At 34.3% G+C, this 25,163-nt stretch overlaps 1 protein-coding gene across 2 annotated transcripts in view; it reads left to right on the top strand.

The window, feature by feature from the left end:
* The window catches only part of USP53 (ubiquitin specific peptidase 53), a 47,870-nt gene extending 22,707 nt beyond the window's left edge, over window positions 1-25,163 (top strand). The window contains exons 7-15 of one of the 2 annotated variants that reach the window (XM_028087401.2): window positions 52-198; window positions 991-1,140; window positions 9,305-9,467; window positions 10,047-10,199; window positions 11,524-11,670; window positions 12,710-13,448; window positions 14,514-14,590; window positions 22,067-22,163; window positions 23,069-25,163. In XM_028087401.2, the coding sequence (XP_027943202.1) occupies window positions 52-198; window positions 991-1,140; window positions 9,305-9,467; window positions 10,047-10,199; window positions 11,524-11,670; window positions 12,710-13,448; window positions 14,514-14,590; window positions 22,067-22,163; window positions 23,069-24,053 (2,658 nt within the window). In that variant the 3' untranslated portion in view covers window positions 24,054-25,163. Of the gene's footprint in view, window positions 1-51; window positions 199-990; window positions 1,141-9,304; window positions 9,468-10,046; window positions 10,200-11,523; window positions 11,671-12,709; window positions 13,449-14,513; window positions 14,591-22,060; window positions 22,164-23,068 lie in introns of both variants that reach the window. The other variant, XM_028087400.2, reaches the window with a different exon arrangement.

Raw genomic sequence — 25,163 nt, 5'->3', positions numbered from 1 at the left:
GGTATATCTATTTCAGTAATTTCAAAATTTGCCTTTTGTGTTTTTCTTCAGAGTAACTGTGGCCAAAAAATAAAAATTCGCCGTGTTTTAATGAATTGCCCAGAGATTGTTACAATTGGTTTAGTATGGGATTCTGAGCATTCTGACTTGACCGAAGATGTTGTTCGGAATCTAGCAACACATCTTTATCTTCCTGGGGTATCTCAGCTGTTTTCATTCTCTTCGTTTTTGTTTTTAAATTCTTTTAAAACATATTCATGTTTTATAATACACTTGTTTTTCAGAACTAAACTTTCTAAAGGAAATAACATTCAGATATAATGCTGATAAAGTTCATCAGATCAGGCTAACTGAAATGTCTTTCTTGCATAGACTAGGAATAGCTTTCAATTATAAACTGTCTCATGCTCTAATTCTGTATCACACTAGAATGATGATAATGATGAGTGTCCGTGTGTGTGTGCGTGTGTGTGTGTGTGTGTGTGTGTGTGTATGGTAATGACAAGTATAAATATTAACCTAGAAAGGTTTAAGATTCAAAAATCATCTACAGCACTGATCTCTTAATATGCTTATTAACATTTTTAATATATTTTGAATTGGTTTATATTACAATTAAACTTTTAGATAATATGTTTCATGTATGTTCAAATATGTGATTCAATCAGAAATTATTAGGAATTGTGTAATTTATCCCACATTTCCAGTTTATGTATATAAAGTGTCAAGATACTGGGTTACTGAACTAAATTGTAGTGAATTCATTTTATTGGAGGAAAAGTAATAGTTATAGTTAATAGTAAGTAATAGTTAATAGTAATTCTACTCAGTACAATCTGAGTGATACCTTCTGTACTAATATACTATTGAATTAGGGAAGCTTGCATAAGAAATTTTTTCATAGATAGTTAAATACATAACTCATCAAATTATTGTTCCTCATTTTTAAAAAGATACAGTATTAAATATACATGGTTATTTTTTAAACAGCTTTTTTATAGAGTTACTGATGAAAATGCCAAAAATAGTGAACTTCACCTAGTTGGTATGATCTGCTACACCAGCCGACATTATTGTGCCTTTGCTTTTCATACCAAGAGTTCCAAATGGGTATTTTTTGATGATGCAAATGTGAAAGAGGTAAGTGACACTTTCACTAACTGGGATAATTATTGTGACTTTTACTTTTTAGGAATAAATGAAATAATATATAAAATATGTATTACATAATATTATGTAAAAAATGATTGTATGTAAACATTTCTTATATAAAATAATAACCTTAATGATAATAGTATTGTTAAGTTCATACTTCCTTTTAATTTTTGAAATCTGGTTTATTTTAAAGCCAACTTTTAAGCCAGTCCATTTCCAGAATATTAAAAAAGTGACTAATAAATGTTAGAATGCAAATATGTAACTGTCAGTGATCCATATGTCTGATACATTTTGTCTGATACATAGTTGCTCTGTGTATTTCTTTGTGAATGATTCGCAGTTGCTTTGTATAATTAGTGATGAAAATCTGCTTGTTTTTAAAATTATTATGACTGCCCTTTCAAACTTTGTATATGGTATTCAGAATTAGATATGCTTATTATATCTTTTGGTAAATAACTTATTCAAATACTATAATATCTAGAAAACTAGTGAATAATAGTTTGTAGTAAGGAGTATGTATGAGAATCACCTTTGGAACTTTTGAAAAGACTGGTACCTGCCTGCACTCTTAAATTCTCAATTCAGAGGTGTAGAAGCCAATACCTGATTTTTTTTAAAAAGTTCTATAGGAGATTCAGATTTTTCCACATTTGAAAACTGTTGATCTTGTCAATACTATGCCTCGGCCTATTGGCTTTGAGAATCCTATTATTAAGCAGTAAATGGATTTAAAGTACAAGTTATTTCATTGTTATAAGCAAATGATGTACAATTCCATTTGCTTTCATTTTAATATAGAAGAAAGGGCCATTTATCAGCATTATGAATTACTAAGTCAGGAGAAGTTCAAATATTCAGTATTTAGTGGATTTCTAATTGTTTCTGTGAAGGATGAACTGCTATGGAAGTAGCCCCTCCAGTATTAAAAATTAGAAAACCAAATAGATGAAACAACTTTTTTAGACATTGGATAGCAGGCAGTTGAACAGAAAAAAGGAAACAAATAAGATGAGCCCTATTATTCCCATTTACTGCCTACAGGTAGTTTTTACACTGCAGGGAAGCGGAACTCAGACAAAGCCTAGAAGTCTCACTGAGTTGAGGAAACTGAGACTGGAGTTCAGGAAGGCTAAGATGGCTAAAATTCACTGGACAGATTACCAGAAAGAATGCTGCACAGAGGGAAAGTTCTGGAGATTGGTAGATGGGTCCCCTTTAATCTTTGGCTGAATAGTGATCTGATGTGTGGAGCAAACCTGCACAAGGTGGGGGAAAGAATTACTGGAAAACAGAAGGTCAGGTGATTTTCAAAATTCATACAGGGCTAGGAATAGTTTGCATCCACACCAGCAAGAGTGGAAAGATGTTGTAATGCATAGAGCAACAAATAGAATCCTCAGAAAAGTACCACCTTAATAATGGGGCTAAATTATACATAGACTGAATACTGCTCTGGACCTGGCATAAAAAGCTTAAAATGAAGTCTTCAAAGGACCAAGATGATCCTACATAACTTAACAAATGCCAGAATGAAGTCCAGTACTTTTTAAAGGAACACAACAAAATTCGCCCAAAAATATAAATTTCAATTAAATTTCAATATGCCATTTCAAGATAGTATTCAATAAAAAATTACCAAATATGTGAAGTAGGAAAATGTGACCCATACCCATATTAATAGAAACAGACCCATTCCACCACTCCATTTCTTCCAATCACATGATACGGGGGTGAGGAAGCAAGGTAGAGAAATGAAGCACACCTTCTATTCTCTCAGGAACTTCATCAACTTCACCATTCCTACCCTCAAAAAAGAGGGTTCTGGGTAATAATCAGGTGACCTCCAAGGTCATGTCCAGGCCAGCTCGAATATTGAATCATTAAAAAAAAAAAAAAGACAAAATGGCAGAGATGGAAGTATCAGACAATGTTACAACTTCTGTTTCAGTGTGGAGAGAGTTATTGGATAACAGTCAATAAATATGGACCATAAAAATAATCAATAAATTGGATTTCATCAGAACTTTTGCTCTTCAGTAAGATACTGTTAGGAGAATAAAAAGGCAAGCCATAGACTGGGGCAGAATATTTGTCAAGCATATATCTAATAAAGGCTATATCCAGAGTATATAAAGACTCTTACGACTCAATAAAGAAAGACAAATCGATTAAAAATGGGCAAAAAAGATAATAGGGAAAGATAGTGGAGTAGGAGGACCCTACGCTCACCTCGTTTCATGGATCCAATTAGATAACACTCACATCAATGTAAATAATCCAGAAAACTGCCTGAAGACTGGCAGAACAAACTCCACAACTAAAGGTAGAGAAGAGGCCACCTCAAAGAGGGTAGGAAGGGCAGACATGGTGGAGCTAAACAAATCACAGGCTGTCTGCAGAAGGGAGGGACTTGTAAGGTGAGGAGAAGGGAGAGAAACAGACTATCACACTGGGAAAACAAATCCCTATAACATTTGGCTTTGAAAACTAGAAGGGCCAAATTCTGCGAGTTCTTACAACCAGTAGGACTTAATACTAACAAACTGAATCCAGCAATACATTAAAAAAAAAAATTCACCACAGTCAAGTGGGATTTATTCCTGGGTTTGCGAGGGTGATTTAGTATTCACAAGTGAATCGACATGATACACCACATTAATATAAAAGAAAGGATAAGAATCCCATGATCTTTTCAGTAGATGCAGAAAAAGCATTTAACAAAGCACAACATCCATTAATGATAAAAATCCTCAACAAAATAGGTTTAGAGGGAACATACCTCAACATAAGAAAAGCCATATATAAAAAACCCACAACTAACATCATAGTAGGGAAAAAAAGAGCTTTTACAGTCAGGAACATAACAGGGATGTTCACTCTCATCACTGTTAATTTAACATAGTACTGGAAGTCCAAGCCACAGCAATCAGACAACAAAAAGAAATAAAGGCCTCCAAATTGGTAAGGAAGAAGAAAACTTTCACTATTTGTAGACGACATGATACTCTATATAGAAAATCTAAAAGACTCCACCAAAAAAATTGCCTGAACTGATACACAAATTCAGTAAAGTCACAGGATACAAAATGTACAGAAATCTGTAGTATTTCTACTTACCAATAATGAAGCAGCAGAAAGGGAAATCAAGAAATCAATCCCATTTACAATTGCACCCAAAACAATAAGATATATAGGAATAAACATAAGCAAAGAGATGAAAGACCTGTACTCTGAAAACTATAAAACACACATGAAAGAAATTAAAGAAGATGACAGAAATGGAAAAACATTCCATGCTCATGGAAAGACAATATTGTTAAAATGTCCATACTACCCAAAGCAATCTACACATTTAATGCAATCCCTATCAAAATACCACCAGCATTTTTCACAGAGCTGTAATAAACAATCCTAAAATTTGTATGGAACCACAAAAGACCCCAAATAGCCAAAGCAACTTTGAAAAAGAAAAGCAAAGTAGACACATCACAATTCTGGACTTCAAGTTATAATACTTGAAGTTATATTACAAAGCTGTGGTGGTCAAAACAATATGGTACTGGCACAAAAATAGACATAGATCACTGCAACATGATAGAAACTTTGGAAGGGAACTCACAACTATATGCTTAATCTTTGACAGAGCAGGAAAGAATATGCAATCGGAAAAAGTCTCTTTAACAAATGGTGTTGGGAGAAGTGGACAGCAACATACAGAAGAATGAAACTGGACCACTTATACCATACAAAAATTAAAAATGGATTAAAGACCTAAATAGACTTGAAGGCATAAAAATCCTAGAGGAAAACACAGGCAGTAACCTCTTTGACATCAGTCAAAGCAACTTCCTTCTACATATGTCTCCTGAGGCAAGGGAAACAAAAGCAAAACTATTGGGACTTCATATAAATAAAAAGCTGTACAGCAAAGGAAATGGTCAATAAAACTAAAAGGCAGCCTACAGAATGGGAGAAGATATTTGCAAATGACATATCTGATAATGGGTTAATATCCAAAATGTATGAAGAATTTATAAAACTTACCACCTGAAAAAATGAATAATCCAATTAAAAAATGGGCAGAAGACATGAGCATTTCTCCAAAGAAGTCATACAGATGATCAGTAGACACATGAAGAGATGCTCAACATCACTGATCAGCAGGGAAATACAAATCAAAACTACAATGAGATATCACCCCCCACATGTCAGAATGGCTAAAATCAACAACATAGGAAACAACAGATGTTGGTGAGGATGTGGAAAAAGGGGAACCCTCTTGCACTGTTGGTGGTAATGCAAACTGGTACATCCACTCTGGAAAAGTGTGGAGGTTCCTCAAAAAGTTAAAAATAGAACTACCCTATGATCCAGCAATCGCACTACTAGGTATTTAGCCAAAGAATACAAAAATACTAATTCAAAGGGATACATGCACCACAATGTTTGTAGCAGCATTATCAACAATAGCCAAATTATGGGAACAGCCCAAATGTCCATCGACTGATGAATGGACAAAGAAGAAGTGGGGTAGAGATATGCATGCATGCAATGGAATATTACTCAGCCATAAAAAATGAAATCTTGCCATTTGCAATGACATGGATGGAGCTAGAGAGTATTATCCTAAGTGAATAAGGAATGCATGAAGGGCAGTCTGGAGGGCTGGCCTGACAAGGTGAGAGAGTACTCCCAGTATCATTCTTGCTTCACTCAGTCAGGAGAATCCCCTCAGGGGCCTCGCCTTTCTCCTGTCATACGAAGTGCAGTTTGTGAACCTTTATAATACACATCAGGAACTGAGTAGCCAAAGCAGCTAGCAGAAGGCAAACAGCTACTGACCATAGGAAGAGAGCAGCATGGAAAGAAGAGGAGGGTGAGAGACACGAGAGCCTTCCAACTTTGAGTTTGTCAAACAAGGTCTTTTTGGAGTTTGGGATGAAAGAGAATCCAGCCATAGGTGTGAAAGAAGGAAAGAACGAAATGAAAAAAAAAAAAGAATTGCAAGGTTTTTGTGTGCATGCATTATTAGTTGTAATTGCTTTTTTTTTTTTTTTTGGCATAACTAAAATGTTTAGTTTTCTATTAAATAAAAATTTGGGAATTTAAAAAAAAAATCTGTGGGCTCAGTGTGCAAGAATCCAAGAGTGGAAAACCATAGGAAGCTGAGTCCCTGCCCTTAAAAAATGATACTCAGTAAATTATTAGGTATAAAGTAAATACAAATTCAGTTCACAATGAGATTCTATTACTTATGTGTAGGATAGCTAAAATTAAAAAGACTGACCATACCAAGAGTTGGTGAAGATGTGGAATAGCTAGATTTCTCACAGAAGACTGATGGAAATGCAAAATGAACAGTCACTTTAGAAAACTGTTTATCAAATTCTTACAAATTTAAACATGTACTTCCATAGATACTAGTAATTCCACTCCTGTAAAAACATTATGTACACACAAAACTTGTACTTGAATGTTTATAGTAGTTTTGTTCATAATAACCAAAACTGGCAACAACTCAAATGTCCATCAACAGGTGAATGGATAAACTGTGGTATAACCATTCAATGGAATATAATAGGAATATAATACTCAGCAGTAAAGAGTAATGAACATTGTGGAACATTGTGGAAAAATCTGAAAAGCAACATTGTGGAAAACACTGTGGAAAAATCTGAAAAGCAATATGGTAAATGAAGGAAGTGAGACATAAGAAACTATGATTCTGCTTATCTAAAATTCATGAAAAGGAAAAAACAGTGACAGAAAGTAAATCATTGCTTGTCAGTCACTGCAAAGGGGGTACAAAGGAAGTTTATTGGGGAAGATACATGATTGTATGTATATATTTGGCAGAATTCATTGGTGTACTGTAACTGGGTAGTTTTATTTCATGTAAATTATACTCAATAAAGCCAATGAAAAAGTTGGGGTATTTATATTCTAAAATAAACACTTTGCTAAAATTATGTAGTACTTTTATATAGCAGTTTATCAACAAATTCCATGTTGAATCAGTGTGTGGTAACATTTTGGCACTCCTTTCTGTCCACATAGTTTAAATGGTCAAAATTTGAAGGAAGAATTTTGAGTCACTCTGAGTTTTAGGTTTGTTTTGTTTTGAGATTACTCTAGTTCCTCAAGTATCTCAGATTCCAAGGTAAGAAGGGTAAACAGCTAAATATGTGTGGTTTGAAAAAGCTCCTTAGCACTTTTAAAGATCCCTTCCTTCTCCCCCAAAGCCAGTATTCTAGAATGATTTGTTTTTTATTTGGTTGGGTTTTGTTTTGTGTTGTTTTAAATCAGTTTTATAGAGGTATAATTTACAAACATTAAAATGCACCCATAACATAGGTATGGACAAATGTGTACATACCTATGTAACCTACACAATTATTATACAGAACACTTTCATCCCCCAGAAAGTTCTGTCATGTCCGTTTAACTGCTAATACCCCCCCCCACCCTACCCTTGGCCCCAGGAAATCACTGATCTCACTATAGATTAGTCTTGCTCTTTCTACAGTTTTGTAAGAATGGTGTCTCATAGTCTCAATTCTCTGTGTTTGGTTTCCTTTGTCAAGCATAATGCCTTTTAAGACTCATTCATGTTCTATCAGTGCTTCATTTTTATTGTTGTGTTCCATTACATGGCTATATAACAATTTATCCATTTACCTTTTGAATTATGGATAGTTTTTGTGTGAACATGATTTTTTTCCCCATTGCTCTTAGCTAATACTCAGAAATGGGGGCACCTGGGTGGCTCAGTCAGTTAAGCGTCAGATTCTTGATTTTGGCTCACATCATGATCTCAGGTTCGTGAGATCAAGCCCCACATTGGGCTCTGCACAGGATGTGGAACCTGCTTAAGATTCTCTCTTTCCCTCTGTCCTTCCCCCCAATTAAAAAAAATATATAAATATATATATAAAAGATACTCAGAAGTGGAACTTCTGGGTTGTATGATAAGTATAGTTAAACTTTATAGGGAACTGGTAAAATGATCTTCAAAGTGATTATACCAATTCACATTCCTATTAGTGTATGAGAGTTCCAGTTGCTCCACATTCTCAGCAATGTTTTATGTTGTTAGTCTTTAATTTTAGCCCTTTTAATGAATGTATAGTGTTATCTCAGTGTGGTTTTAATTTGCATTTTCCTTATGGTTAATAATGTTTTGAGTACCTTTTTGTGTGCTAATTGGCCATTCTTTTATTTTTTTGGTGAAGTGTCTTTAGATGTTTTGCCCATTTTAAATTGAATCATCTTATTAATGAATTGCAGGAATTCTTTATTCTGCACAGCAGTTCTTTATTAGATGTTTGTGGCTTGTTTTTTTCATTTTCTTAATGGGTAACCTTTAAAGAGCAGAAGTTATTAATTTATTTTGATCTGAAGCCCATTTTACAACTTTTTTCTTCTGTGGTTTGTTTGATGTCCTTTTTTTATTTTTCTGAGAGTGTGTGTTTGCATGCAAAAGTGGGGGGAGGGACAGAAGGAAAGGGAGAAAGAGTCTCAAGCAGGCTCCACACTCATTGCGGAGCCCTTGACCCCATGATCCCCAGGTCACAACCTGAGCCAAAACCAAGAGTTGGATTCTCAACCAACTGAGCTCTCCAATCGCCCCCGTTTGATGTCCTAAGAAATCTTTACCTTCGCCAAGGTTGTTAAGATTTTCTCTTGTTTTTTCCTATAAGCTTTAAGTTTTTGTGTGACTCATTCTGGTTTAATTGTGCTTTATGTGTAATGGTGTCAAAGTTCATTTTTTTCGTATGGCCATCCAGTTGTTCCAGCACCTTGTTGAATAGAATCTTATATTTCTCCATTAAATTAACCTTTAAATCTTGGTCAAAAATCAATCAACCATGTATGTAGAAAAGCTTTTTAAAATTTGTTAGTCTAAATCTTGGTATAGTAAGTGTATGATTTTGCTCAATTTTTTAATGATAACATTTAAAAGATGTTTATTAGACTAGTTTAAGACAAAAGTAATCATATAATATGAACAGTTGAACTGCTAGCGTCTGAATTCTTTAAATCTTTTTAATATACAAATTAATTTAGTCTCTGCTGTTCAAATATATAACACATTGATTACAAGATTTTGTTTTGTTTTTATTCACTGTGGGTTTTTTTAAAGGTTGGGACTAGATGGAAGGATGTGGTCTCCAAATGTATCCGATGCCATTTCCAGCCACTGCTTTTGTTTTACGCAAACCCAGATGGCACAGCAGTTTCTACTGAAGATGCACTTAGGCAGGTCATCAACTGGTCACATTATAAATCCGTTGCAGAAAATATGGGTAATTTTTAAAAGTTCTTTTTAGTGTTCTTTATAGTATCATAGTCATCCTAAGTATTAATATAGTAAAGATAAAATGAATTTTGAGGATAATTTCAAAATTCAATTTCAGTAAAGCAGCGTTCAGGAAAATTCTTACTTGGAGTTAATCTTTATAAAGAGGCCTTTCCCCACCAGTGGCCTCCAAAGCACCTTCAGGAGCCACCCACTTCTGTGGTCACACAAGCACAGAAGGGGATACTTGACTGGAAGCTCTTTTCTAACAGTAAAAATTTGAGAGTTAAAGTGAGTTATACACTGAAAAAGTCCAAAGGAGCCAGGCCATTTTTGGATGCACTACAAAGCAGATAGAAATCCTTTAAAAATGTCAGTCCTTCGAGTTTATAAGCAGTTATCCACAATACTAAAAATGATTCAGGGGAGCCTGGCTGGCTTCGTCAGTGGAACATGTGACTCGATCTCAGGGTTCTGAGCTCGAGCCCCACATTGGGTGTAGAAATTGCTTAAAAAAAAGATTCAAACTTCTTTTCTTCTGGTGGGGAGGAGGATGGGAATAATACAGTTTTGTTTGTCTTTTAAGGATGTGAAAAGCCCTCAATTTATAAGTCAGATAATTCAAAAGAAAATGGATTTGGTGATCAGGCAAAACAGAGAGAAAATCAGAAATTTCAAACAGATAACATTTCATCATTTAATCGGAGCCACATTCAAACAAGTGGCAGTAGAGGACCAGGTATGTGTTTAAATTGTTATTTTCACATTGTCCCTGAGTGATTACGTTTCCCCCTTTCCTCTTTACTGAATCTGCAGTTTCTGGTAAGTACCATAGAAAAGGAGGGTGCTTAACTAAATTTGCTTGGCCATGAAGAGAAAATAACAACTAGATAGCAAAATTTTATCTTTTACGCATTTCTCGCAGACTTACAGTTTGATCTGAACAGTTGGACTCGACTACTGTCTGGGTTTCTCCATACACTCAGAGCTGTAGTAGGCTGGAGGCAATCTGGACAGTTAACCAAAGAAAGTCATAATATGGCCTTCTAGGAGTTAATTATTAACTTGGAGAGGAAAAACATGAGTTAATAATTTGGCACATGTGCTAAATTTAAATTTACCATTAGTTAATGCAACATTAGTAGTTCAAAGTTATTATAGTTGTACTTTATACTTAACCTCATTTTTATTCAACTCTGTCTTGTTATTGTCATCTCACAACTTTAATTTTCACAAACCAAGTTCTGTGACATGGATCCAAAATGAGACATTGCAGCATGGTGTGTATAGTTATGGTTTAGAAATACATTGAACTCTGAGTAGGTGGTTGTTCAGGATGATTTTATAAGTGGCTTTAAAATGCATTAATGATATAATGTCTAACCATAAAAGAAACCCACTTAATCAAGGGTGGTAGGATCCAGAATTAACAATTGTCATCAACAAAGAATTACAATAAGTGCTTTTAAAAGTTCTTAATGGAACTATACCTTTTACCCTCTGTATTGTCATACTCTTAGATTAAGCTGTTTGTCAAAAGATAACTACTTTTAAGCCCAGCAACTGTGTATGTGATTACAAACACAGACATTAGAACCAGACAACTTGGGTTCATAATCCTGGTTCTACATTTACAAGCTCTGTGAACTTGGGCAAGTTTTCAACTTCTCTGTGCCTTAGCTTCCTAATCCACATGGAGGCAGTAATTGTACCCACCTCAAAGAATTAAATGAGTTAAGACTTATAATAGTGTCTGACACATAGTGACCACTCAGTTACCTTTAGCTTTTATTATTTCAATACAAGATCTCTTTTTTCCTTTTACACTAGCTTTAGGAGCAATACAAGAAGTTTTAAAAGCCAACATGCATCTCCAGTGTCAGGATAATCAGGATAAATACATTGAGTTTTTTGGTTAAACATAAAAAAATGAGTTCATTGTATACTTTATATTTTGTTTTTAATACGTAGCATCTTAAAATTTTTATATAGTTCAATATGTACTTTTGTTGAGCAATTTGAAAAATGATCTATATCATTTATAAGAATGATTTCTTTTACAGTTAAGTTAAGTCACAGTGATCAAAGGGAAAAAATAAAAGACATTTCCAGAGAATGTGCTTTAAAAGCCATTGAACAGAGAAACTTACTTTCCTCACAAAGGAAAGATTTGGAGAGGGGACAAAGGAAAGATTTGGGCCGACATAAAGGTAAGTTAGAGCTTATAGTGTTCATTTGAAAAGGAGTTGCTAAAATCTTATTTTTAAACTAAATTTTATAACTTTAATACAACTTAATATAATTTATATTTATTATATATTTATTTACATGTTATGTTATATATCTCAATATTATTTCTTTAATACACCTATTATATCTATAAATATAAAACTTTTCTGGTTCTTATTTAATTGTGGTGTGGAATACTTGTGCTTGTTCTAATGTTTTAACTTTCCTTTTAATTATAAATTCAACTCACCCATATGGTACATTCAAATAAGAAGGAAGGTTATAAAATTAAGTGAGAAGAGCAGCCCCTCACCTTCCCTCTGTTTCACTGTTAATAGTGTGCAGTTCATTATGAGCATGTCTTACTCTTTATGGCTTTATCTTCTTTATGGACATACCACAATTTAAATGATACTTGCTAGACTTTAAAACTTGATTTAAGATTTTTGCTGCAGTGATATCCTTTTACATGTACCTTTGTGTCCTTTTTTGTGTATAGCCAGAGCATAAAATTATTTCAGAATTGCTGGGTTGAGGGGTGTTTATTCTTAATTTTGATGGATGTGGCTCAGTTGCTCTCCTAAAAGACTGAACCAGTCTGCACTCCCACTGACTGTGATTAGATGTCTGCTTCTTCACATTCTTAGCAGCAGGTGGCTTAACAAACTTTAAATCCTTACCAGTATAAGAGATGGAAAATACTTTTATTATTATGACTTTCATTAATGATGAGTGAGATAGAATACTGGCTTCTTTTTTTTTTAAAGCTTTAATTATGATCTACTTTAGAGGTCATTTTCTAAAATCAGTATATAACTACTTACCTTATAAATGCCTCTCATTAAGCATAGAGAATGAGGAAAACGCTTTTCAGTGTCAAATCACTATGTGATATAATATAAATCTTATAATTATTATTCACTTATTACTGCTTAACATTTCTCAAACAAGGTATTTGGCTTGTAACTAAGAAATGTCTCTGAAGAGTATTCATTTGTATCTTTATTTAATTATTTAAAGATTTGGTTGATGAAGACCTTCCACATTTCAAGTCTGGATCACCTCCTGCCCCAAATGGCTTTAGACAATATGGAAACCCACATCTCTATTATAGTCAAGGAAAAGGACCATGTAAACATGACCGAGTTGCCCATCAGAGTCGAGCTTCTGCACAAATACTGAGTTCAAGTAAATCCCAGATTCTTGCCCCAGGAGAGAAAGTAACTGGCAAACTTAAGAGTGACAGTGGCACTGGATATGATACAGACAGCAGCCAAGATTCTAGGGATAAAGGAAGCAGCTATAGTGGCAGCAGTAAAAGCCGGACCCGAGGTTGGAAACCTATGAGAGAAACGTTAAATGTTGATAGTATTTTTAATGAAAGTGACAAAAGACAGCATAGTCCAAGACATAAATCAAATATCAGTAACAAACCTAAATGTAGCAAAGATCAGAGTTTTAACAACTGGCCAAAAGAAAACCCAAAGCAAAAATGTTTAATGACCATATATGAAGATGATAGGAAGCAGGAAATAGGAAGCAGGAGTTCCCTTGAATCTAATGGAAAAGGAGCAGAGAAAAATAAAGGCGTCAAAGAGACTAAAGTTCATGGTGACAATTGGCAGATGCAAAGGACCGAGTCTGGATACGAAAGTAGTGATCATGTCAGTAATGGATCTGCTAATTTGGATTCACCTGTTATCGATGGAAATGGTACAGTAACGGATATCAGTGGTGTTAAAGAAACAGTATCCTGCAGGTAATGCACAAATTAAATGAATGATTTTCCCCCATCATTCTCTCCTGTTATGTGAAGTAATTTCAAAGTCTGGGGTCAATTAAGTGTAATGGAAAGAGCTTGACTTCAGAGTGAAGAGACCTCTGGGATATTGCAGGTTGATAGTTCAGGTTTCTGTTTTTAATAGTTATTTCCTGATCCAAAAATATTTTTAGGAAATTTTAAAAGTACAGAAATACATTGTTATTGTTGCCACTGATAACTATTAATGCATACTACAGGTTTTAAAGCATCGATTTAAATTGGTGGCGTCTCAGTCATTAAGCTAATTATTTAATTCTTCAGTCTATTTAATGTTCATTATCCCATCTGTAACTCAGAGCTGGGGATATTTTCTACTTTCATAGCCAGTTCCATTGAAAAGAGATTTTTTCCTTTAGCAAATATAAAAGAACGCAGCCAAATAACTAAGTCTGTGTTCAATTAATTTTTAATTAATTCTGAATATATTTGTATGTTACTGTTAGCAGTACATTTGCCCTTTTCTGTGTAACCTCTAAAGCATGTCCACAGCTTAATTGGCTGATTTCTTACATCAGTCTAGTCACAATTTCTGCTTTTAATCCACCTAAAACATCTTAATTTGTTATTAGCTGGCATTTTATCACATTCATTATTAAAAAGCCAGATTTGCAAAAATCAACTGCTTGTATTTTATTAAAATAGTCATTGCAATAAAGACTTAAAACTTTTATTTGGCAGGATAATATCATAACACATCTTGGAAAGGGGTAGCCTACGGTAGTAGAAAGATCAGGACTCTGCAACCAGATAGACTTGGATCTTAAGTATTGGGCAAATTAATTTGACTTTGACAGCCTTATAAGCCTGTTGTAAAATGAGGATAATAACTACTTTTAAGTGTTGCTGTGGCAATGTAAATTAAATAATGCACATTAATCCCCTAGAACACATGTCATATAATTGCTTAACAAATGTTATTTCCTTTCTTTTTCTTAGATTCTAACTAAAATAATAATTCACAGTAGCTGATGTATTTGGTGTATGTTTTCTTCTGTTTTCTAGTGACCAGGTAAAGACAAACAACCTAAATATAGAATGTGTCAGCTCTTCCTCCCAACAGAGCAAAAACTACTTAGAAGGTAAAATTTTATTTACATATATTATAATAGTAGCTATAAAGAATAAATTGTGGTAATAAGGGGCGCCTGGGTGGCTCAGTTGGTTAAGCGACTGCCTTCGGCTCAGGTCATGATCCTGGAGTCCCAGGATCGAGTCCCACATCGGGCTCCCTGCTCAGCGGGGAGTCTGCTTCTCCCTCTGACCCTCCCCCCTCTCATGCTCTCTATCTCATTCTCTCTCTCAAATAAATAAATAAAATCTTTAAAAAAAAAATTGTAATAAGAGTAAAGAAGCTAGGAATAGTCCTGTTACTGATAAGATTATGAGTAATGAGGATGGGAGTTAAGAGAGTTCATGCTTTTAAAGGCTTTGAAAGGATGGGAATAGCTACTTCAGGGAACTGGCAGAGAGGGGAGTGTCAGTCAGGATAGGCTAGGTTCTAGGCTACGCAGTGGTAACAACTTCAAAATCTCAGTGTGTCAACACACATTTGATTTTTGCTGATGATATATGACCAGTGGAGGCCCGCATGGAGTCTCTTCCTAGAAATCACTCAGTGCCCCAGGCTAATGAGACTCCATCTCCATAGATGCTTCTCTGAACCTTGCAGTGTTGTGGGGAGAGGAGATTGAGGGAGGACACAACAGTCACTTAAAACTTCAACACAGAAGTGATACATGTACTTCCACTCACATCTCATTGGCCGAGGCAAGTCTTATAGACAAGCCTAATTTCAAAGAGTGTGGAAAAGTACAGTCTTTCCTGTGCCTGGAAGGTGAACTGAAATGTGTGTGGACAGTCCTGATGTCTGCCACAGGAGTTAGGGACAGAATAGAAAAATGGATAAGCAGCCTGTTGGAAAAGTTCAGTTTGGAAACAGTAAATATATTAATGGGGTGGCATTATTATAGGTGATTCACTACCCACACAAAGCAGCCCAGAAACAAAATTAGATGTTTGAATGTATATAGAATTCAGGGCTGCTAATGAGAGGATATACCTGAAGGATCTGGGGGAGAAAGATCGAGGAAAAGGATGAACAAGGGGATTATTGAGGTTGCAATCAAAACCATTATTTTCACATGTTAGAATTCAGAGGATTAGAAGAGATACAATTTTTCATAATAAAAAGCCATGAAGAACAAATTTTAAAGCTTGTTTTTAATCTTTATCATTCTTAAGGCTTTTGTGGAGATTATTTTAAGGTTACAGACTTTGAATATGATTAAATGTTAAATCATTTTGTTTTTATCAAGTGGTATAATATCAGAAGGAAACACTTATATTAAGGAAATAACCTTCCTTTCCTATATAAAATGTCTTGCCTCTTTTAAAAATCTGATAAAAGTCTGGTAAGCAAGTATTACAGGAAACAGTAAAGGGCTGGCCAGAAATCAACAGCAGAAGTCGGTGAAATTGAACAATAACCACAAGTTCAGTGCTTTTTACAAAACGATGCTTGCTTCCTGATGGTAATAAAAACACAACGTCATAGAGATTTTGATGGTCAAGAATGCATTGCTATAAGAGCTTTGCAGTGGTTTTCCCCATTTAATACGAAAGAGTATGTATGTAACCTACTTAAAAATATTTTTTTATTGTGGAAACATTTTTTATTGTGGTAAAATACACATAACAAAATTTGCCATTCTAACCATTTTTGAGTGACAGTTCAGTGGTATTAAGAACATTCACATTGTTGTACAACCATCACTACCATCCACCTCCAGGTCTCTTTCAACTTCTCAGACTGAAATTCTGTGCCCATTAAACAGTTCTCTATTTCCTCCTCTCTCCCAGCCCCTGGTAACTACCATTCTACTTTCTGTCTCTATGAATTTGACTACTCTGGGTACCTCAGATAAATGGAATCATACAATACTTGTTTTTTTTGACTGGCTTATTTCACTTAACATAATGTCTTCAGAGTTCATCCACGTTGTGGTATATGTCAGAATTACATTCCTTAAATTTTAAGGCTGAATAATGTTATGTTGTATGATATAACACATTTTGTTTATCCATTCATCTGTTGATGGACATTTGGGTTGGTTCCTGTCTTTTGGCTATAGCGAGTAATGCTCTTATGAACATTGGTGTACAAATACCTGAGAATTCCTGCTTTCATTTCTTTTGAGTATATACCCAGAAGTGCAATTGCGGGATTCTGTGGTAATTATGTGTTTAATTTTTTGAGGAACCGCCACACTGTTTTCAACAGCTGCTACACTATTTTACATTCCCACCAGCAATGCACAAGGGTTCCAACTTCTCCATATTTTCACCAACACTTGGTGTTTTCTGGGGTTTTGTTTTGATAATTATCATCACTAATCACTAATAAGTGTGCAGTGGTTTCTTACTGTGGTTTTATGTAACCCACTTATTTAACCACATAAATTACATTATGTCAAAATTATTTCTTATTTAATTAATGTCAAAGCCTACCATAGTTCTTTAAGCTGGTATTTGGTTTGAGAATCTTTGTTAATGTTCCTGCCTGATGGTGTCTCTATGTATTCCCCTCCCCGACACTTTGAGAACATGTTAAAGTAGTATAGGAATTTTTTTTCCCAAGCCAAAAACATACCCTGTGTGGATTTTTGTTTTCGGTAAGGCACAATTTAATTTAATTCTTTGTGATTTGGGATGACTTTCTTTATTTTCTCCTACTTATTTGTAAAATGGGGGCACACTTATATTATTGGCCTGAAGAATCACTTTCTGTAAGTAGCTAACAGATTTAGAAAGTTAAGGAGCTTCAGAAATTTTTTTATTTTCATATTTTGTTTGATATTTAAGTGAGTTTTTACTACAATCCAAACAAATTTGTTTTATGTCAGAGAATGAAAAATCTATAGTAGTGCCATCGTAATTATTTCTTGGTATTTTTTCATTGACAAAGATATTACGTAGATTTCTCTGCCTATGTCATGGGTTCTGCTGCCTAAAGCTATTATTTGGGAACATTGTTGAAATTTCACAGTGCCATTTAGATCATTTTAGCTTCTCTTTTAAATTGGGTCACTGATTAGGAGAATTTCAAATGCCTTGAATTACATTCAGGACAGACTTTATATGTTCAAAAGTACATGGTTGGGAGAAAGTATTACATATTGTAATAATACAGGTAGTTTGGTCTATGCAAGGCTGAGTGTGTTTGTGGAAATTGTGAGATAATAGAGGGTAGAGATAGAAGCCAAATTATGATGAAACTTTTATGCTATTTTTAAATCCTACAGTAAGTGGAAAGGCACCAGAGGACAAGGAGAGGAATATATTCCAGTTGGCATTTTTGAAAGACTGGTGGCAATCTAGAGGGTGAATTTGGAGCAATGAGAGAAACATTAGTTAGATGACTATTTGAACAGCCTGGAGAGAAAAAGTGGGGGCATAAACTAAGGCAGTACCAGTATCACAGAAGATTTGAGAATTTATAAGAATGTGTAGACAGTGGAGTCAGTTTTTATAACAGATGTACAAAAGGGAGGAAAAGGAGGAAGCTGGGGATAGCTGTTATCTAAGACTGGCATAAGTAGATACACCATTTACCAAATCAAAGAATATAGGAAGAAGAAACAACTTTGGGGGGATGAGAGGAGACGCCAAATTTATTTTTGGATTTGTTTATCATCTAGGTAAATAGATTTTTCAGGCAGTTAAGGACATATGTCTACAACTCAGGAGAGATGATATATCTGATAACCAGTCGCATATATGGGAATTGAATGCCATAGACGTGGGCTGCATCACTCAGGAAAACTGGAGACAAAGGAAAAAACTTGGGGTTTGCTGAGTAAGAGAGATGAGCTAAGGATAGAAAGAGCAACTTTGGGAAAGTGTGAGGAGTAGCTAAAAAGTATGAGAAAAGGAGAGAAGATTATCACAGGGAAACCAGGAAAATGGGGAGCTTCAAGAAGACAAGTTGCCACAGATTGAGCAGAATAAGGATAAAAAATGTGGATTTTTTTTTAAGGATTAAAAATTTGATTTAGCAGTTAGTAAGTCTTTAGTGATAGAGGAAAAGCAGTGTTAGAGGAACATTAGAAATGAAGCAAGCTTGAGGTAGGACTGAAGTATTTAGAAGTGAAGGGCCATGATGTTTGTAACTTAAAGTGGTTCAGGAAAAAATGTTAATGGGTGAATCTGGGTAAAGGGTATACAGGTATTCTTTGTACTAGTTTTAATCTTTCAGTTTTTCTGGACTTTTTAAAATTATTTTCAAATAAAATGTCTTAGAAAATTATAGTACAATAAAAAGTTAATAAAAGAGAAGTAAAGAAATGTCTGTTTAAAGAAGCAACCAAGAGCTTAGTTTTGTATTTATGTTACAGAGGGTAAGGAACTAATGATGTACAGGGCAAGAGAAAGGTGCTAAGATAAGACTAGAACAGAATAGTAATTGATGAAGTAAGATCTCCGGAGGTAGAAGGAAAATGAAACAAAGAAGGTAAAGAGGCCAGTTAAAGTTTTGTGATTTTTCCCAAGTATTCAAATTTTATTAAAAGCAATTATTTTATTGTAAATCAGATCATTGATTAGATTACTGCTCTTGAATGTTTAAGCTTTGTAACTGTAGTTTTACCGTTATATTTTGAAATCTCCCTATACAACAAGAGTGAAGATTACATTGTCTAGACCAGCAGTTTGGTTTTATTGCTACCTAAGCCTATTTTAAACATAGGTCATCTTTTCAGATGAAATATATGTTTTGATTTCTTGACTGTTGGGCTTTTTTTAAAAAAATAAAGTATCAAAATTAGCATTATTAATTAAAGCTTCTTGCCTGATGTGAAGGTGTCTTCTGTGCCAAGTGTAAAAATGAGACTATTTTAGATTTGCAAAGAACCTGGAGCCAAAATTCCCAGTAAAGATACATAGATGTCTATGTCAGCAGAAGAGAAAAATAACACATCTATTTTTAAGTTAGTTGGAATTCTGAAGTCAAACCACTTGGTTGAACGCCTGCCATAGTGCTATTAAAATTTCAAACATGTTTATAAGACCTCTGCTGCCTCCTGCTGTCTGTTCTTGGATACGTTAATAATAGTGAAGAGTTTTTTAAGAATTAAGTGTTTTTTCTGGTGTTTGTGAATAATAAACCCGAAATTTTCAGGCTGAAAAATTATTAAAGTTCTTTTTGTTGACATTACTTTTTTTTAATCCCCCCCCCATCATAAAGTAGCTGTTGAAGAGAGAGGCTGTTTTTGAACCTCAGCAGTGGGTCAGGCTTACAAGCAACTAACACTCTCTGGAATAAATTATACTGCCTTTTATTTTTAAGATTTGTGTAAGTGTGGCACTTGATAGACTCAAGATAGGTCAGGGGGAAAGATAAGAAGAATTTGTCTCAGTTTATACTTATCTAGTCCTGGTTCTGTGAGTTGGGAACATGGTGGACAGGGTGGGATGATTTAAAAGAAGAAAAACAGTTAGGTTTTCCATGTGATTGCTTATTCATTCTCTAGACTTTCATTGAATGTCTTTTATGTGCTAGATGTTGTGCAAGGGGAAACAATAACAAAAAGGGGACATACTGTCCAATAGAAAGAGCTTACTGCAATCTAGTGATGTAGGAGTGTGAAATCCTAAGCAAATAAATGCCAGACTTATAGTTCCCCTCATTCTACTATCTTAGGCTTTTATTAGAAGGTAACATTTACTGTGTAAGCAATATTGCATATAGGGTATTAAATTCTCTTATGTATTATACAACTGTTTCTTGGAAATTCAAGATTTAACTTGCAGAGGCTGATGATAATCGAATATAGATTTTTCACAGGATAATATTTAGATTTTAGATCAACTATAGATTCCAGTTGAATTTTGACTGACAGAGTAGTTTTTAAAAATGTACCCAGAAGATCAATTTAGGGATAAAAGCCATCAAAGATAAAGTTCTTTGTTATTGTTTAAAAAATAAAGTTCCTGCTTTAATAACTTTTTGTTTTCTTTGCAATCTTCAATTCATAGACTTGGAGTACAGTCAGAAGCATGAGAATGAAAGGAAATGTAAATGAACATGATGAAAATGCCATCTAAAAACAAGGGAGGATACTGAAAACTTACTAGAATTTTACAGAAGCATGGGGAATTGAATATTCAAGCTAAAGCCATATATTTTGATATCTTCTGTGGGCCTAGTTTCGTCAGGAGGAGATTCAGTATGACGATCTAGGATTTTAGTGGCGTATGAGAAAGAGAGCTTGCAGGTAGTGGAAAGAGCACCGGCTTTGGAGTTAGCTCTGGACTGGTTTAAATGCTGTCAGTTACCCAGTTATATAGCATCACTTGGGTCACCCAACTTCCTTGGATAGAAAAAGGAAAATTATTTCACAGAACAGTTGTGACTGAGATTTTTTAAAGACTGTTTTCAGTCAACTGAAGCAGTGCTTTGACCTCAGGATATCTTTATACTTTTAAAAAATATTGAGGACTTCAAAGAGTTTTTGTTTTGATGGGCTATATATGTTAATAATTACTGTATTAGTCTTTAAAATGGAAAATTTATTCATTTAAAGAATGATTTACTTATGCATGATTTTCTAACATCAGTATATCCTTATTTGGAAAATATTGGTTTGCTAAATTATGCAAGTCTTCCAAATGTTGATACATTTCTTTATATTGTTTTTTTAAAAAAAACCTTTGTTAATATTACCATAAATATTAGCAGAAAGCCTTTATAATTTTGGGGAAGCTAAAACTCATGGTGGTGGATACAAGTTTTCCAAAATTCTTATTTTCATCTAAAAATTTGAATTTTATCAGTGGCAATAAATAACTCTGGTTGTTTTCCTTGAAATGACAGGTTCACTTTTTTAATTTTCAAGAAAATTTCTGCCAGATACCCAAGTCTGAATAACCAGAATCTATCTGTTATCTTTCAAGTAAAAAATAATGTTAATGAAATAATTATTATGAACCTCTTACAACTTGAGTCAGCAATCAGAAAATGGTAGCTACAGAGTGATGATCTTAACATTTTACATGTTAATCATAATACCTTCCCACATGTTTTAATTCAGTTGACGTTCCTAATGTTCCTGTGAGGAAGGTAAAATAGGTGTCATTACCTCATATAAATGAGGAAACTGAGATTATAAGGAATTGAGAGGTTTGCTTAAAGCTACTAGCCAATAAGTAGTGAATCCAGACTTCAACCCAAGCCATCTGTCTTCAAATGCAGGATTTCCCCACCATTTTGTCAGCAAAGACTATGTCTTATATGACAGGGGAAACACATAGCTCCCCACAGTCAAACATCAATAGCGTTATTTGGACATTGCTAACGTTTTCAAGTAATGATAGAAACAGCCATTTATTTTGTATGAAGTATTCAGAAAAGACATATTATTTGAGCTGAATCTTGAAGAATTAATTTTGTTAGTTGTAAGAGAATTACCTATTTGTAGGAAACGTAAATTATGGAGAAGTATATGCGCAGTAAATTAAAAAAGATCATTTAAATAATTTTTTCTCTCTCCTAGCCTCAGGCTTTAGAAAAGAACTGAAGAATTTGGAAGTAGGCTATAAATCTCATGAGTTCCACCCAGAGTCACATCTACAAATAAAAAATCCTTTGATGAAAAGGTAATCGAAGATATTTAGAAACACTAAAATCTTTCATATTAAATGCATGTATTATGGGAACTCTTTATCAGGCTAAAAATCCATATTACTACTCTGAAAACAATGGGCCTACAATGTTATGATGCCTGTATTATCGGGGATCATTAAAAGGATATAGGCCTAAGGATAGAGGGCCTACAGAGTACCAGGTACAGTACATGATGGTTATAATCCTCATAGCATTCTTATGAGGTGGGTGGTATTTAATAAGAGAAAATTAGGGGCTTTTATTAAGTAATTTGCTCAAAGCAGTGGAGCTGAAATTTGAATGCAGCTCTTATCTACCTAGCAAAGCCTCTACTCTTTTCATCATTTCACTCTAATTGAATTCCATGCAATTCATGTGAGAAAAATAATTTTCATGACAAAAATAATTTGCAATGTGATGATTTATCTTCATCTCAGAAGTTAATTATTACCTAAAAAAGGTAATCTTGATTAAATTATTTTTAATTTGTATACCATCCTTATAGCATTGTATATCAAAGTTGTCTCTATTGGTATAAGATTTGTAATGTTGGTCAAGAAGTGTTTTAGGGTATTGAAGTGTTTGCTTATAACATTTTAAGTCTATGCTACTTTTTATTACAAATAAATGTAATTTCAGTGTTTGTAAGTTGAAATGAATTTTAATTATGCTTCTAATTATTAAAGATCTAATTTTGGTAATGACAGGTGTTTCTGGCATTCATGTATTTTGGCATACATTTTGGAGTCAGTATAAAATGATAATGGTTACAAATATCTTCCCATTTGTTATGTTACAAAAATAATATCAGGTATATATTGAGAAGTTAAACTACGGACAAATGTTTGTTTTTCCTCCAGTTTTGCCTTTTAGCTTTGTTCTTGTTTTTATGCTGCAGGTCACAGATACGTGAAACCAATGGAAAGTTATTCCCTTCATCAGGTCCACAGATACTCAAGGACAATGCAGCAAAAGAGCATATCCACCAGTCAGGTGAACAGAAACTTGAAACCCCAAGTGAATGCAAATTTTCTGAGTGGCTTAATACAGAAAATTCTGAGAGAACAGGGTTATTTTTTCATGATGATAATTCTCCTGGAAAGAGAATGAACAGTAATGAAGTAGTCTCATCATCTTCATTGTGGTCTTCACACATGAGATCTCTTGGGGTAAAGCCAGAAACTTCTCCCCTCATCCAGCAGCAAACTATGATGGAACAATGTTGCTCTGAGAACTCTCTGTCCAGGGAACATATCGTTCAGTCAACCTGCAGGTCTGATGGTTGTCAGATGCCGAAACTTGTTAGCCATAATCCACCACCTCCTTTGCCACCAAAGAAATATGCTATAACCAGTGTGCCACAGTCAGAGAAAAATGATCCCACACCTAATGTAAAACTTACAGAGATGTTTAAAGCTAATTCTTCTAGTCTTCCAAAGCACAGTTTAAATTTGGATTCAGAACCAGGTTCAGAAGTAGGTACATATATGAATGATCAAAGACTTAAGGAAACATTTCAAATAAAAGAGCATGTTGGCAACACACCAAACTACCTGTCAAGCTTTTCAACTAAAGATTTTCAGGCAGACTTGGGTACAGTTGTTGATACATTTTGCCAACCAGAAATAGACTCTAGTTCTATCTGTCCAAATGAGACCATTTCATTAACTACCTATTTTTCAGTTGATAGCTGCATGACTGATACATACAGACTGAAATACCATCAGAGACCCAAGCTCTGTGTTCCAGAAAGCGGTGACTTTTGTAATGATCATGAAATATCTCAGAGTGAAAGAGGGCTAGCACCTGTGTTACACAACAGTCTTGGTTCAAACTGCCCTTCTGAGCAGAGATATAAACCTAGTATACACTGTAATAGATAAGTGATGAAACTGGTAAGCTTATACTTCTCAGAGGCCGTGAAAATATAATAGGAATTGACTGATGAAACCTGGTGATACATGAAACTAAAACCGTGGCATTTTTAAAGTCATTAATCACTTTAATTTTCTATATATATTTTTTATTTTGTGATCAATTTATTGGATATTTTAGAAATTCTCTTTGAATAGTCTTGGCATGCCTGCAAAACAGAAAATCAGAAGGTATGCAAAAAGTCACTGCTGCAGTTGAATAAAAATGTAATTTGTTCCTTTATACGTGGCTAGTAGACCCATAAGTATTAAACTAACCAGTACACACATTTGTAGATTGGTAAACTATGCTAATTGAAAAATACCAGGTGATACATAGTTTGTGTAGTCAAAGCAGTATTTGCTTTATGAAGAAGCACTTTCTAATGGGTAACCAACCAAAAGAGGGCTTCACCCATTTGTTTTTGACTTCTATGATAGTCTACTACATACGATCCCTTTAAGTGTCTTAAAAAATATCAACCCATGAAATTGATAGCATTTGTGGGGGGAGCCTTAATGATAAAGCAGTTTTTAAATTCTTAAGGTCAGAACAGAAGAAACTTAATTTTGCTCCTAGAACTTTAATCTTCATAATGCCTCGTTAACATAAATTAGGACTTTGTTGTATCATAAACTTACTTCAGCCATGTAAGCTAAAAATAAGTGAAATTCTTAACGTTAGTATATTTATTTGTTACATTTTTTTCTAATTTTATATGAAATGTGAAAGGTTTTATTTTGGTTTGGTTTATTTGGGGCTGCTAATAACCATTGTTAGGAATTTAACTTAAGGCCCACTGGGGATGTCACTGTGACTGCCTAAATTTTCCCTGCTATCATCTTAACCTCTCTTTATAGGTCGTCAACCCATTTTAATGATTTTCAGATTCTTGAATCCGAGTACTTCTGGGTTCCAGATTCAATTTCAACTTTCATATAGAGGGTTTAATTTTAATGAAATGTATTAATTTTAGCATCCCTCCCATTTTTCTAAACAGTCATTTTACCCTACTTTCACGGAGAGGCCTTTTTTTTTTTAAATAAAGGAATTTTCCATTATCATTATGACCTTATAAA

Source organism: Eumetopias jubatus, unplaced genomic scaffold, assembly GCF_037043125.1.
Source record: "Eumetopias jubatus isolate StellerSeaLion01/CBP00866 unplaced genomic scaffold, mEumJub1_p1.0 scaffold_2, whole genome shotgun sequence".
Taxonomy (NCBI): Eukaryota; Metazoa; Chordata; class Mammalia; order Carnivora; family Otariidae; genus Eumetopias; species Eumetopias jubatus.
Note: the sequence above shows the minus strand (reverse complement) of the source record. Positions and strands in the feature narration are given on the sequence as shown.